At 42.4% G+C, this 14228-nt stretch overlaps 1 protein-coding gene across 1 annotated transcript; it reads right to left on the bottom strand.

The window, feature by feature from the left end:
- Positions 1 to 3314: 3314 nt before the first annotated feature.
- On the bottom strand, positions 3315 to 5261 carry LOC130749435 (pseudo histidine-containing phosphotransfer protein 6). Its single transcript, XM_057602788.1, has 4 exons — positions 4938 to 5261; positions 4705 to 4848; positions 4268 to 4340; positions 3315 to 4171 (listed from the first exon to the last, which is right to left on the bottom strand). The coding sequence occupies exons 1-4, from the start codon at positions 5099 to 5101 to the stop codon at positions 4112 to 4114; spliced, it is 441 nt and encodes a 146-aa protein (XP_057458771.1). The 5' UTR covers positions 5102 to 5261; the 3' UTR covers positions 3315 to 4111.
- Between the last annotated feature and the right edge of the window lie 8967 nt (positions 5262 to 14228).

Genomic DNA, 14228 nt, shown 5'->3' with positions numbered 1-14228 from the left:
ACCGTGCCCCGCTTATCGTATTGCAAACCATACTCTGACAATTCAACCGACCAGGCGACCAATCTACCTGATAAATCCGGTTTTTGTAATACTTGCCTCAAGGGCAAATCCGTCCGCACCTTCACGGGAAAACTCTGAAAATAAGGTCTCAACCGCCGGGCGGTGACGAGGACCGCCAGCGCCGCCTTCTCAATTTTCTGATATCTGACCTCCGCGCCCTGGAGTGTGTGACTAACAAAATAAACAATTCGATGCTCGCCATCTATCTCCTGCAACATCACAGAACTCAGAGCACTATCGCTCACAGCAAAATACAAATGCAGCGGGTGTCCCTGTATTGGTTTCGACAAGATCGGCGGTGACGATAGGAGTTCCTTGAGGCGAACGAAAGCTTCCTCACACTCCGCCGTCCACTCGAATACGACATTCTTGCGAAGACACTTGAAAAAAGGAAAAGATCTGTCACCAGACTTGGGAAGAAACCGAGATAAAGCTGCTATTCGCCCCGTCAAACGTTGGACCTCTTTCACATTGGAAGGGCTTTTCATCTGCTGAATCGCCTTGCATTTTTCTGGGTTTATCTCGATTCCTCTGGATGTGATCATGAATCCCAAAAACTTGCCCCCTTGAACACCAAAAGAGCATTTCTCCGGATTGAGGCGCATACTGTGCTTCCTTATTTCGCCAAATGCTTCCTCCAGATCTTGATGATGGTCTAAACCTCGTACTGATTTAACAATCATGTCATCAACGTAAACCTCCATGTTTCTTCCCACCTGCCTAGCAAAAACTCTATCCATCAATCTTTGGTAGGTAGCCCCAGCGTTCTTTAGTCCAAACGGCATGGTGCGATAGCAATAATTGACTCTGGCAGTCATAAAAGCCGTTTTGTCCTCGTCTGCCGGGTGCATGCGGATTTGATGATAGCCAGAATAAGCATCCATCAAGCTAAGCAGTTCGTTGCCCGAGGCACCATCAACAAGGCTATCGATGCTGGGAAGGGGATATGAATCTTTTGGACATGCTTTGTTTAAGTCTGTGTAATCTACACACATTCGCCATTTCCCGTTCGCCTTCTTCACCATTACGACGTTCGCCAACCACGTCGGATACTTCACTTCCCTGATGAACTCTGCCGCCAGCAACTTGTCGACCTCTTGTTGCACCGCCTTCCCTTTGTCGCCACCCAAGCGCCTCCTAAGTTGTGAAACTGGCTTGACACTTGGATTCAATGCTAATCGATGGCATATGAAGTTTGGATCAATTCCAGGCATGTCTTTGCAGCTCCAAGCAAACAAGTCTAAGTTCTCCCCAAGCAGTTTTGTCAGGCGCGTCTCCTGCTCTTCCGTCAGTCTGGTCCCAATCTTCAAAGTGCGATCGCCAAACTTTAGCGCCTTCGTTTCCTCAATTGGCGTGGGCCTATTTACTCGCCCCTCGCCCCGGGGATCAAGATTTTCATCCGAAGCTTCGATCTCATAACATCTATGACCAACCAACGCACTCTTCTTGCCGTACAAGTTAAGGCAATTATTGTAACACTCCCTCGCCATCTTCTGGTCCACTTTCAGCTTTCCCACCTTTCCACTGCTTAGCGGATACTTGACCGCCAAGTGGGCTGTCGAAATTACAGCACAAAGGCGATTCAACGTATTTCGCCCAATGATGACATTGTAGGATGCTACCACCTGGAGAACCAGATACCTTACCTTCAAAACCCTAGCACACTCGTCTTCCCCAAATATTGTGTCTAGATCAATGTATCCCCGCACCATTACTTGCTCCCCCGCGAAACCTACCAAGGTTCCCGCGTATGGAGTTAGATCATTGTCAGTTAGTCCCAACTTGTCAAATGCATCACCATAGATAATATCAGCCGAACTACCCTGATCCAGGAGTACCCTTCTAATGTTGAAACTGTTCATCCTTAACTGCACCACAATCGGGTCGTCCTTATGAGGCTTTATCCCCTCAAAGTCCGCCATCGAGATTGTTATGTCAGGGTGTACGAATCCAAAAGCGACCTCATGAACGGAATTTACGGCACGAACATGGCGTTTACGCGCCGCGTGAGTGTCGCCACCGCCGCCAAATCCCCCAGCGATGGTGTTGATGGTCCCGACGGGCGGTCCTGAGTGTCGAGCGAACGTGTCATCAGCCCCTTTTGTGGCGATAGCCGCTGATTCTTGCTTTTTCTTGCCCTTAGTGTCCGCTCGCTCCTCCTCCCGCTTGTGCGCTTTGTTTTGATCGCCTCCATTGCGCCACTGGCCTTGACGATTTCCTTGATATCCCGCCCGAATCAACTTGTCAATCTCCCGCTGCAAAGTCCAACAGTCATCCGTATCATGCCCGGCGGACCGGTGGAACTCGCACCACTTCTTGGGATTGGCGTCCCGTGGCTGATACTTTGGGGCCTCCGGCTCATCCACTAGATTTGCGTCGCTTGCCCCTCGGAGCGTATCCGATACATCTGTGTTCATCACCATATCAGTTTCCTCCCGCTGGCGATGAGACTTAGATTGCCAAGGCCGACGTTGTTCATAATCATCGCGCCGTGGATACAACTGTTCCTTGGTCGGTTTGAATACCGACTTCCCCTTACCCGGCCTCTGCTGTTTGCCTTCCCCCTTATCTTCGCCGCTCCTATCTTTTTTCACGCGCTTGGGCGACGTGTCGCCCTTTTCCAACTTCGCGCGCTTTCTTTTGAAAGCGTCGTCCTCCTCGTCGAGAATATAAGTGCTGGCACGAGCACGCATCTCTCCCATCGAGCGCGCCGGCTTACGTGTCAATTTGCTGTTCAACCCTCCCGGCAGCAAACCGTTTTTAAATGCTAAAGCACAAGCTCGAGGCTCCTCGTCCTCTACCTTTACCGACGCCGCGCTATACCTTGCCATGTACTCTTTCAGTGACTCCCCTTCCTGCTGGCGAATATTGTATAGGTCATTGATTGTCACCGGCTGATTCTTATTTGCCGAGAATTGCACTAGAAACTTGGATGAGAAGTCTCTGAAATTTGAAATCGATCCACGCGGCAAAGTTGTGAACCACGCCATCGCCGTTGATTTGAACGTCGATGGAAACATCCTGCACTTCACCGCATCTGACGCCGCAATTATCACCATCTTCGTATTAAAATACAGAAGATGATCTTTCGGATCGGAATCTCCGCTGTAAGAATCCAGAACTAACGTTTTCATGTTATCCGGAATCGCCACATTCTCAACATCTTCCGAGAACGGACGGAACTCAGCCACGGAGTCTGCTTCTCTGCTTCCATCATCTCGCTGCTCGCGACGGTAGAAATCTAACTGAGCCTGTAGATGCTCATTCCGCTGCTGGATGTTGCCAATACTGCGCATCAAATGGCGCCATTGCTCCTGTGTCACCGCCGGCTGTTGCTCCGGAGCAGGTGAATTCTCTGGTGAGCGCTCCAGAGATCCCACCTGTGAAGGCGATGGAGGAGGTGGTGGTGATGGAAGAGGAGAAGGCGACTGTACTCCAGTCGTTCGTACCGGAGAATCCAGGTCCACACGATGAGGCCGCCGAGGCGGCGAAATCCGCTGTCGCATTGGTGAATGATGCTGCCTCCTGCGTCGAGTCTCCATCCAAACCAGAAACGATGCAAACTCGATCGGAGAATCAAAATCAGAAAACCAGAGAATTGCCTAATCACAATCAGAGGTAACTTCATGCACAATCAATCCACGTGAATGGGAGTAGAAAGTTTTCGAGTCCCCACAGACGGCGCCAAATGTTCTGGGAATGAACATTGAGGGAAGGTATAGTACCAAAGGGTAGAGAGATTGTGCTAGGGAGAGAGAGTAAGAGAGAGAATGCTGAATTTCATGTGTTATTTTATCAAATGAGCCAAAAAGTCCCCTACAATTGATAACTACCTCCTATTTATAGAGCTTGGGTACTACCTATTGGGCCAATTGGGCCTCCGAGATCAAGGCCCATCTGAAGGTCAGGGCCCCGCCTCAGGGCGGGATACATGCTGGGCGTTGCCCCTCTAGGGGCTCGCCCAGTCCACTTAGCTTGCAAAGCCACAAAGAAGAAAAAATTAAAAGAGCGGGAAAAAAAAAGAAAAAAAGAAAAAAAAACTCATTTTGAATCATTGATTCTGCTGCAGAGGGTATCTCACTCCTGCTGCCAAAGCACGTTGCTGCTCTATCTGCACAACAAAACCATAAATTACTTTTAAGTATCTAAAATTGGCTTTATTGAATTCAATCCATAACGATGCAATTAATTAATGCAAGTAATTTACTTGGAATAGTTCATGCAATTTGTTCTTAAGATAGCAATACTCCTGCTCCAGCATCTCCAATGCTCGTAAACATCTACATTTGGAGTACACGAGTTATGTTAGAGAAATAATATAAAATCATTCATATAATTCTACCAGCTAATAACTAATTTTTTGAATAATTGGTTGTTTAACAAATTCATATGTTAAAATTGCACTTAATTAGCTTGCAAAAACAACAACAATTTACAATCATTCAATCATTCAGAGACATGATGAATGATTGCACTTAGTACATTGTAATACAACTATGCATGCTAATAATGTCTATATCATCATTATTGTTGTTATGATTGTGATATTATGAATAAATGAATAAAGAGGCCTAAAAAGGGTGACATTGGAGTTTTGTTTGTTTGATTTGAGGTTGAGAAAAAGAGAGAGAGGGTTCCACCCACCCTGCACGGTTGTTGTGGTCAGTAGCTGCACGAAAGGCAATGCAGACGCTGGTGACTCTCTTGGCACCAATGCTTGAGCTGCTACCCATGAACTGATTCAAATGTTTTCCAATTTTCTTGTAATCTGAGAACTCCCTCTCCATTCTGCAGTGTGATTAATCCCAAATCAATTGTTATTAATTAAGTAAGAACACATGTAATGCATAAAACAAAAGATAATGAAGATTAATTACAGCAATCCTCTGAGATTCCTGAGAAGCTTTTCTGATTCATGGAAGTAAATGTTGACAACTTCAGAGAGGAAGTTGGGGGAAGTCTCATCTTGCAGCTGTTGAAGCTGCAAGAATTGCGCATCCAATACTCCCTGGTGGAAGAGAAATGCAAGCAGGCGATTCATGTCGACCCACAAGAGGTCTGCACCCAAACCAAGCAGCCACAAAGGGAGACCCGTTTTGCCTAACTGAAACAACACTAACCAATGAAGTTAATTAAACTGAGTTTGTGCACACACACACACACACACACGCACACACTTTGTTTGTTTTTGGTCTCTTGTGTGTTTTGTGTGTTTCCAGCTGCTGTAGTATTTATAACCTCTGAGTTTGATAAAGGACCTAACAACTTTACTGTGTTATTCTTCTTCTTCTTCTCCGTCCATGAAATTTAATTAACTATAAATGAGGGCGTGCAGTTAAGGAGAGGTTATCGAGGTGAATGTGGGGTATCTACCGACCATTTTCTTTTTAATTTGTACGTACATATATAGCTCACTCCCAAGTGTCGAAGCTACTAACCAGACCTTGTATTCGCGTGCGTGCGCCTGTCAGCTGCGGCCTTCAGCCCCATCTCCAACCGACACCACAGGCACAACACCCTGCACCCGGTTAATTGTCACTTACAAGTTACACCCCACCTCGATCCCACCTCATTCCAAATGCTCAATTAGTGACCAGAAAGTACTCCATCCCATTCAGCTGACCTACTACTTCAACCTTCGATCAAAATTTTAGAAGAATAATGAGTAAACAAAATGATTACTACTTATATTTATATAAATGAACGATGAAACCAGTACGTATTCAAAGAGTATAATGTAAACTATAGTTAAGACTCTGAGTCAAAGTGAAGAATTTGTGGAAAACTTCTGAGATAGTTGGCTATGTTTTTCTCAACTAGTTGTGGGGAGGTAAATTTCGCTTTGGCCGTCTTGTCCGGCCAAAATGATCTTCTCACTTGATTGTGAGTCATTTGATATTAATTAGATCCTAACGATCATTTAGGTTAACCGGCCAGAACACGTTACAATCATACTTTTTCCAATAGTAATTAAATTTAGAAGTACTTTCAACGTTCACTTTAATGCACTCTTTCCAAGACTTTCCATTTTATTGTTTGAAATTTGTATATGATCCATTAAATTACATATCTAGCTTCAAACATGAAATTCAACCAATAAAATAGAGAGTGTGTCAAAGTAAGTGTTGATAGCTTTTCTCAAACTATTTTAAAAAAAATTGAAATATATATATATATTAAACAATTCATTAATATAAATATTATGAAATTTTTGCAAAAATAAATTTTAAATGGATGTGAATTCATCATATTGTATATTTTATTAGATAAAAATAAATAATAAAAGGAAAAATTCATGATTATTCCAACTTAATACGAGACTTTAATTAAAAATAAATATTAAATTTAAAATAAATTTTGAAATATAGTTAGTTCAAACATTTTAATTGCATTGATTTTGATCCGACTCAAGCTTATATATTATAATATTTTTTCTTCGAATGGATAGTTCTATCAAGCGGTTGTCAGTTCGGTCCAATTGTCATAATTATGCATGTTTCTAATCTTCTAATAGATTCAAATTGAATTCAAACATGTTTATATATTGAAAAAAAGAATTATTAAGTGTGAGAATAAATAAAAAAAAAATATTATCAAATTAAAAGAAAAAATTGATTCTACTTTATATCTCAACATAAATGAAAAGATATATATTATCTTCTATTTTATTTTAAATAATTCAGACAAAAAGGGGTTGGAATATTTTGATGTTGTCAGAGTACCCCTCTGGTTCACCTTTCCCTTCTGTCACCCGCTTTATTTACAGTTTCTTCTGTCACCACTCACCACCCCTTCTTGACTTTCCCCAGAAAAAGAAAGAAAGAAAAAAACAAATGGTAATTAGATAAGGCTTTTGTCTCTTTGTGCAACTTTGAAAAATTGTCCAGAGAGCATGCATGAGGAATAGACTTTTCATTTGATGATGATGGCGTGAAATTATCATTGTCTCGAAATTCTCTAGTGTGTGTGTGTTTGTGTAATGTCCAAGAATACTCTCATTAGAATAATTCATGGGAATGAACATGATGGATATTTGGAAGCTAACAAGTAATGAAGATGAAATGAAGGAATAGAAATGCAATTGTATTGATTGAAGTGGACAATTACAGAAGATATTGTGATAAGGTGTGCTGTTAGAAAAACTCTAACAACCCAGAGAAGCTCTAGAGCGTTCTCTCCGAGGGAGATGCTACTCTCTCTCTATAACAGAATTATCAATCCAGAATAATCTTATTCCCTTCTCCTTGGTTACTTTATACTAACACCTAATTCTGTTGAGCCAATGCCACCTCAGCAGCCTTGCCCCGTTTCCTCCTATAGACTTGCCAAACCTTGGGCCTGTTCTCTTCTTGGCCCACTGAAGCATTTACCACTAAGCCCACCTCTTCTTTCAGATTTCTATCAATTCCTCCCTCCATTGGAACAGCCTTGTCCTCAAGGCAGAATTCAGGAAACTGACCAGCTAGAACGACATTGTCTTCCCAGGTGACTTCCTCCATTGACTTATGCTTCCACTTGACTAAGCTCTGATGCACTTCACTGTCCCCGAGCCTGACAGTCCTAGTGCCCACTATGACTTCAGGGTAAATATCAGTGGTGTCATCAACCCCCAAATCCGCTGGCAACTTACCCTGCACTTGATAGTTTCCCACATCCTTCTTTAACAGAGAAATGTGAAAAACTGGGTGGATTTTGGACTCTGCAGGCAACTTCAGCCTATAAGCAACTGCTCCTACCTTGGCCTCTATCTGAAAAGGTCCATAAAACCTGGCAGCAAGCTTCTGATTGATCCTCTTCACCACAGAATGCTACCTGTGGGGTCTCAGTTTGAGAAATACCCACTCTCCTACTGCAAAGGACAAATCCCTCCGCTTCTTATTTAAATAAATAGCCATTTGTTCTTGAGCCTTCTGTAAATGACCCCTTAGCTGTCGCAGGGCTTCATCTCTTTCACTTAGCTCTAGGGCCACAGCGGCTACCTTAGTCTCATTGGATAAGAACTTGACAATAGGGGGTGCTTGTCTTCCATAGACTACCTCAAAGGGTGTCTGTCCAATTGAGCTATGAAAAGTAGTATTGTACCAAAATTCTGCCCAGGAAATCCAATGTGACCAAGACTTGGGATGATCAGAAGCAAAACACCTCAGGTAGCTTTCCAAACACCTGTTTATGACCTCTGTTTGTCCATCAGTTTCCGGATGGTAAGCCGAGCTCATTTTCAGTTTGGTCCCCTGCAGCTTAAAGAGTTCAGACCAGAAATGGCTAACAAAAATAGGATCCCTATCACTTATGACTGAATTAGGAATCCCATGGAGGCGCACCACCTCTCTTACAAACACTTCTGCAATAGACTTGGCTGTATAGGGATGCTTGAGCAGAATAAAATGACTGTATTTTGACAGCCGGTCCACAACCACCAGTACTGCTTCAAAGCCCTTGGATTTGGGTAGACCTGTAATGAAGTCAAGAGACAAGTCTTCCCACACAGCATTAGGGATTGGAAGAGGTTGTAACAAGCCTCCAGGGCTTAAGGCGCTGTATTTGTGTCTTTGACAAACATCACAAGCTCTGACATAGTCTCTGACCCTCTTTTGCATTCCTACCCAATACAATGTTGTTGCCAAGCGTCTATAGGTCCTCAGGAAGCCAGAGTGACCCCCAGAAGGTGAGCCATGAAACTCCTCAAGTAGCCATGGGATGGAAGGAGAGGTAGGAGATAAGACTAGCCTTCCATGATATAGTAAAACTCCATGTTGTACTGCAAATCCAGGTTTGCTTGCAGGATCTTTCTGTACTGCAAATTGCAAGTCCTGGATGTAGGGATCTTGGGCAATCTCCTCCAAGAGTCTCTTTCGGTCATTCCAGAGAGGAAATGAGATCAGAGAATGCAGCTCCACCTCATCATAGCGCCTGGACAAGGCATCAGCAGCCTTATTTTCCAAGCCGGGTTTGTATTTGACTTGAAATTGGTAACCCAGTAATTTTGCTAACCAACACTGTTGGTCTGGTGAAGAAACTTTCTGCTGCAGGAAATGCTTAAGGCTTTTGTGATCAGTATAGACTATGAACTCTTTCCCCAATAGGTAGTGCCTCCAATGTTGAATGCTTAAAACCAAGGCCATTAATTCTTTTTCATACACTAACTTAGCCAAGTTTCCAGCTGATAAAGCTTTACTAAAGAAAGCTATAGGTTGTCTTTGTTGCATTAAGACAGCTCCAATCCCTCTCCCTGCAGCATCACACTCTACTTCAAAGGGAAGAGTGAAATTGGGTAGTATCAAGACAGGAGGAGATGTCATTACCCTCTTTAATTGAAGAAAAGCCCTATCTGCCTCTGGTCCCCAAGAAAAACTGTCCTTCTTAGTCAACTCAGTGAGAGGATTAGCCATTTTCCCATAATCTTTGATGAATTTCCTGTAGTATCCGGTCAGCCCCAAGAATCCCCTCACTCCCTTAACATTCTTGGGCACAGGCCAATCCATAATGCATTTTACTTTCTCTGGATCTACTGCCACGCCAGCTCCCGAGATGATATGACCCAAATAATCAATTGAAGCACATCCAAATTTGCATTTGGTCTGATTAGCCACAAAACAATTAGCTAACAAGACAGATAGTACCAACTTCAAATGAGTGAGGTGTTCAGGTAAGTCTTTACTATAGATTAGTATATCATCAAAAAAGACCAACACGAATTTCCGTAAGTAAGGTCTGAAAATATCATTCATTACTGCTTGAAATGTAGCTGGAGCATTCATCAGCCCAAATGGCATCACTAAGTATTCATAATGTCCATTATGGGTTCTAAATGCAGTTTTTTCTATGTCATCCTCATGCACCCTGATTTGATGATAGCCAGATTTCAGGTCTATTTTAGAGAAAATTGAAGCTCCATTTAATTCATCCAGCAGCTCATCAACTATCGGAATTGGATACTTATCTGGAATGGTGGCCTTATTTAAAGCTCTGTAGTCAACACACATCCTCCATCTCTTGTCTTTCTTCTTTACCAAGATCACAGGACTTGAATAAGCACTCATGCTAGGTCTGATGATTCCTGCCTCCATTAACTCTGCCACTTGCCTCTCAATCTCTTCTTTTTGATGGTGAGGATACCTATAAGGCCTCACATTGATGGTCTCCTGCTCAGGGAAAAGCTTTATCTGATGCACCTTAGACCTCTCTGGTGGCAGTTGAATCTTGCTCCTAAATACCTCTTGAAACTCTTCCAGTGTCTCCATAAGCTCTCTTGGTGTTTCTACCTCAGTATTGGTGACTTCTGCGGAATTCAGATGAGACCACCACCACTCCATACCACCTCTGTACTGCTTGTCCATGAGGAATGAGTGTAGAAAACTGTGATTACTCCCTTTTCCTCCTAGCCCTTGCAACTTGACTACCTGATTTCCATGGACAAATTGCATAGTGAGTAGTTTCCAGTCCATTACCACTTTTCCAAGTGTGCTCAGCCAGGACACCCCCAATACCATGTCCAAACCTCCTAGTTCCAACACCAAGGCATCAATCACCACCTCAATCTTCCCCAGCCTGGCCTTAATTCCCTTACACACTCCCTGTGTAACCACCCTGTGTCCATCTCCTAACCTGATGTGTCGGGAAGCTATAGGGGTGATAACCAAACCCAGAGCATTGGTGACTGCTGGGGAGATGAAGTTGTGGCTAGCTCCACTGTCAATAAGCACCAGTAAGTTCACATTGTCAACCTGCCCTTCAATCTTCATCGTATGATGCTCCTCCATACGACCCAGAACCCCCATTAATTTGTACTCAACCACTGCCTCGTCCTCTTCACTCACTTCCGGTTCTCCCTCCAACATCACAATCTCACCTTCAGATGAAGGAATAGAAATGCAATTGTATTGATTGAAGTGGACAATTACAGAAGATATTGTGATAAGGTGTGCTGTTAGAAAAACTCTAACAACCCAGAGAAGCTCTAGAGCGTTCTCTCCGAGGGAGATGCTACTCTCTCTCTATAACAGAATTATCAATCCAGAATAATCTTATTCCCTTCTCCTTGGTTACTTTATACTAACACCTAATTCTGTTGAGCCAATGCCACCTCAGCAGCCTTGCCCCGTTTCCTCCTATAAACTTGCCAAACCTTGGGCCTATTCTCTTCTTGGCCCACTGAAGCATTTACCACTAAGCCCACCTCTTCATTCAGATTTCTATCAGAACATGTGTGTACTGCTATGATAAAATGCCAATACTAGCACTCATGTCCAGTAAAAAATTACCATTTGAGGATAAGTAATTCATTGTCCAATTGCTGCCTGTGTGTTTTTCAATTGGAAGCATGCTTTGCATTGACGTAAGCAATAACAGAAACTTACTTTTCCTTGTTTGAGAGAATTAAGCACTTTTGGAGAAGTGACCAATTATCAATACCTTTTGGGAATTGGGTTTAACACCCCAGCCCTTAGGCTTCCCGCCCCACTTAAAGTGGGGAAATTACCGGAAACCCTCAGGATTAATATCGGTAAATGATTTTCCGATACGTATCGGTTTATCATTTACCGATTCGTATTGATATAACAGCATCAGATAGGTTTTGAAACATAATTTTCAAAACCCATTTCCCTCCCCAAATCACTCCCTCTTCAAATCTCTCCCAAACTTGCGTTCGGTCCCATCATCATCAAAGCTTCCTCAAAGCTCCGGAACTCCCATTCCATTACATTCAAAAGGTAAGTTCCATTTTTATTGATTCTCTCACATTGATTGATGATTAGAGGTAGTTGATGGATTATTAGGTGAATGTTGAACACTAGGGTAGTTGATTATTGATTAGAGGTAGGTTTTATTGACTGAAATGGCATGAAACGGTCATAGGCACGAGTGGGTCGTTTCCAGTTCTGGTTTCTGGGTTACTGTAAAATCGGAAAAACATTTTCCGATTCTGTAATGGAAAATGTTTTTCCGATTCTGTAATGGGAAAACATTTCCCGATTCTAAACCAGTTTAAGGCAGTTTAAGGCAGTTTTTTTAAGCCAGTTTTTTTTAGTTTTCCTCCATCTATTGGGCTGAATATTTTGTACAAATTTTCAAATATTTTAGTGTCATGACACTGGGAAAGGGTGTTGATGGTATCGGCTTATTAGAACTAGGGAACTTCCTTAATGTTGCATTTTAGTTATCTAGATTGACAAATTAGAAAGGGTGTTGATGCTATATGAGAGATGTTTGTTTCTATATGAGAGATGTTTGTTGCTATATGAGAGATGTTTGTACAAGTTGTAACTGTTAAAGTTGTTCAAGTTGTAATTTGATGTTAAATTTGTTTGCTTTTCATAGGAGAATGAAGGGCGGGAGGAAGAGGTCTCGATCTTCTACAGTCGATGATGCAGAGGATCTTTTTCCTTCAAGGACGCCAACATCTTTCTAGGTGGAACCCAAGTCTTAGCCTGATTTATCACGTCCTCCTTCGCCTCACTATTCAGTCTACCAGCGTAATTGTGGCCAACTAGTGACTCAGCTGCGAGATGGATGTGTCTACCGTCCATCACCTTCAACCACCAACCTTTATCATCTTTCGTACGTCGTCCTTTTAGCCTAAAAGGACAACCTGTCTTTTGTGTTGACGTTCCTTCAACAAGATCCGGTTCTCTGTAGGGAATATACGCACCATGCTTCTCACACCCCAGAATGACATATTCTTTTCTTCCCTTCGCACCACTATCAGACTTTGTTGTCACCAAAACAAAATTATTTGCCATAGAAATGTCGCGAACCCATTTCATAAGATCATCTTTCAAAGGGAAACGCTGTTTCAGGATAAACAAGGCATAAGGCATAAAACAAGGCATAAACAAAGCAAACAAAGCATGCAAAAATTTGTGCAATGAGTACCTGATCAGTATGATACAAATGAGAGACATCTATAGATATAATCGGAGGTTCAGCTAGTGATGGTTGCTCCTCTGGATTATCATTTTCCAATCCAGCAGCATGTATCAATTGTGATTCACCAAAGAAAAATGACTCTGTCATCCCTGGAACAAAAACGGTAAATCAATAACCGACCATATAACGGTAAATCAAATTCCGACCCCATAACGGTAAATCAAATTCCGGTACTATAACGGTAAATCATTTACCGATTCAGTTCACGATTCAGCAGCCTAAATTACCAACTTAACTAACTAAACTAACTACTTAAACTAACAACTAACTACTTAAACTAACTATAAATAAAGTACCAAAGCTAACAACACTTACCAGAAGTTAAAAGCTTTCCCTTGGTGGTGGTGGTGTTGGTGGTGGTGGTGGTGGAAATGTGGAGATGGTGGTGGTGGTGGGAAGGTGAAATGTGAGGGAGGAGTGGAGTAATGGAGAATAAGGTAGTTTGGGCGAGTTATGGGGGGCTGGTGGGGGGTTGTTGGAGGGAGGAGTAATGGTGGAGGGGTTGGTGGAGGGAGGAGTAATGGTGAAAAGGTGATCAAACTTACAGATTACAAATCGGTAAATGATATACCGATACAATATTAGAATCGGTTAATTATTAACCGATATTGTTCTTCGTGTTCTGGGTAATGGGATGAAGGTGTTCATACTGAGGAACAATAACGGTAAATCATTTACCGATTGGTATTTTGACATCGGCAAATCATTTACCGATGGGTAGTTTTGGAATAAAAAAAAAATGCTGGGGCGCGTAGCCTAAAGGGTGGGGTGCCAAACCCAAATCCCATACCTTTTAGTTAAAACACAAACTCCATAGTGCTTAAATTTGTTCTCCCGTGCTTATTTGGAGTGACCATTATTCCATTCTCATAACCAATGCCTTTTGTCTGTCTTCTTATGATTACTGTTCCCAGTTCCCACATTCCTCTTCTAGTTTCGAAATTCCAAATCATCAGTTTTTGTTCTCAGTAGGACCATAAAGTTGAAATCTAGCCACTATTTTAGGCTGCTCATTTTCAAATAATTGGTTTAACTATGAGCTCATTAGGTTATGGTCATTGGTGATTATGTTACAATTACAAAGATAACAATGTAGAACTGGTAGCCTCAATGCTCGAGGATGTTATCTTAGTTTTTAATTGTCTGCCATTGTTCTTACTTTTTGCACATGCCCTTTTCTCTTTTGGGCTTTTGAGGACTGTCTTTGAATTTATTGTCTTATTCAACTTTGTTTGGTTAGA

This window comes from Lotus japonicus, chromosome 3 (assembly GCF_012489685.1).
Source record: "Lotus japonicus ecotype B-129 chromosome 3, LjGifu_v1.2".
Classification (NCBI taxonomy): Eukaryota; Viridiplantae; Streptophyta; class Magnoliopsida; order Fabales; family Fabaceae; genus Lotus; species Lotus japonicus.
Note: the sequence above shows the minus strand (reverse complement) of the source record. Positions and strands in the feature narration are given on the sequence as shown.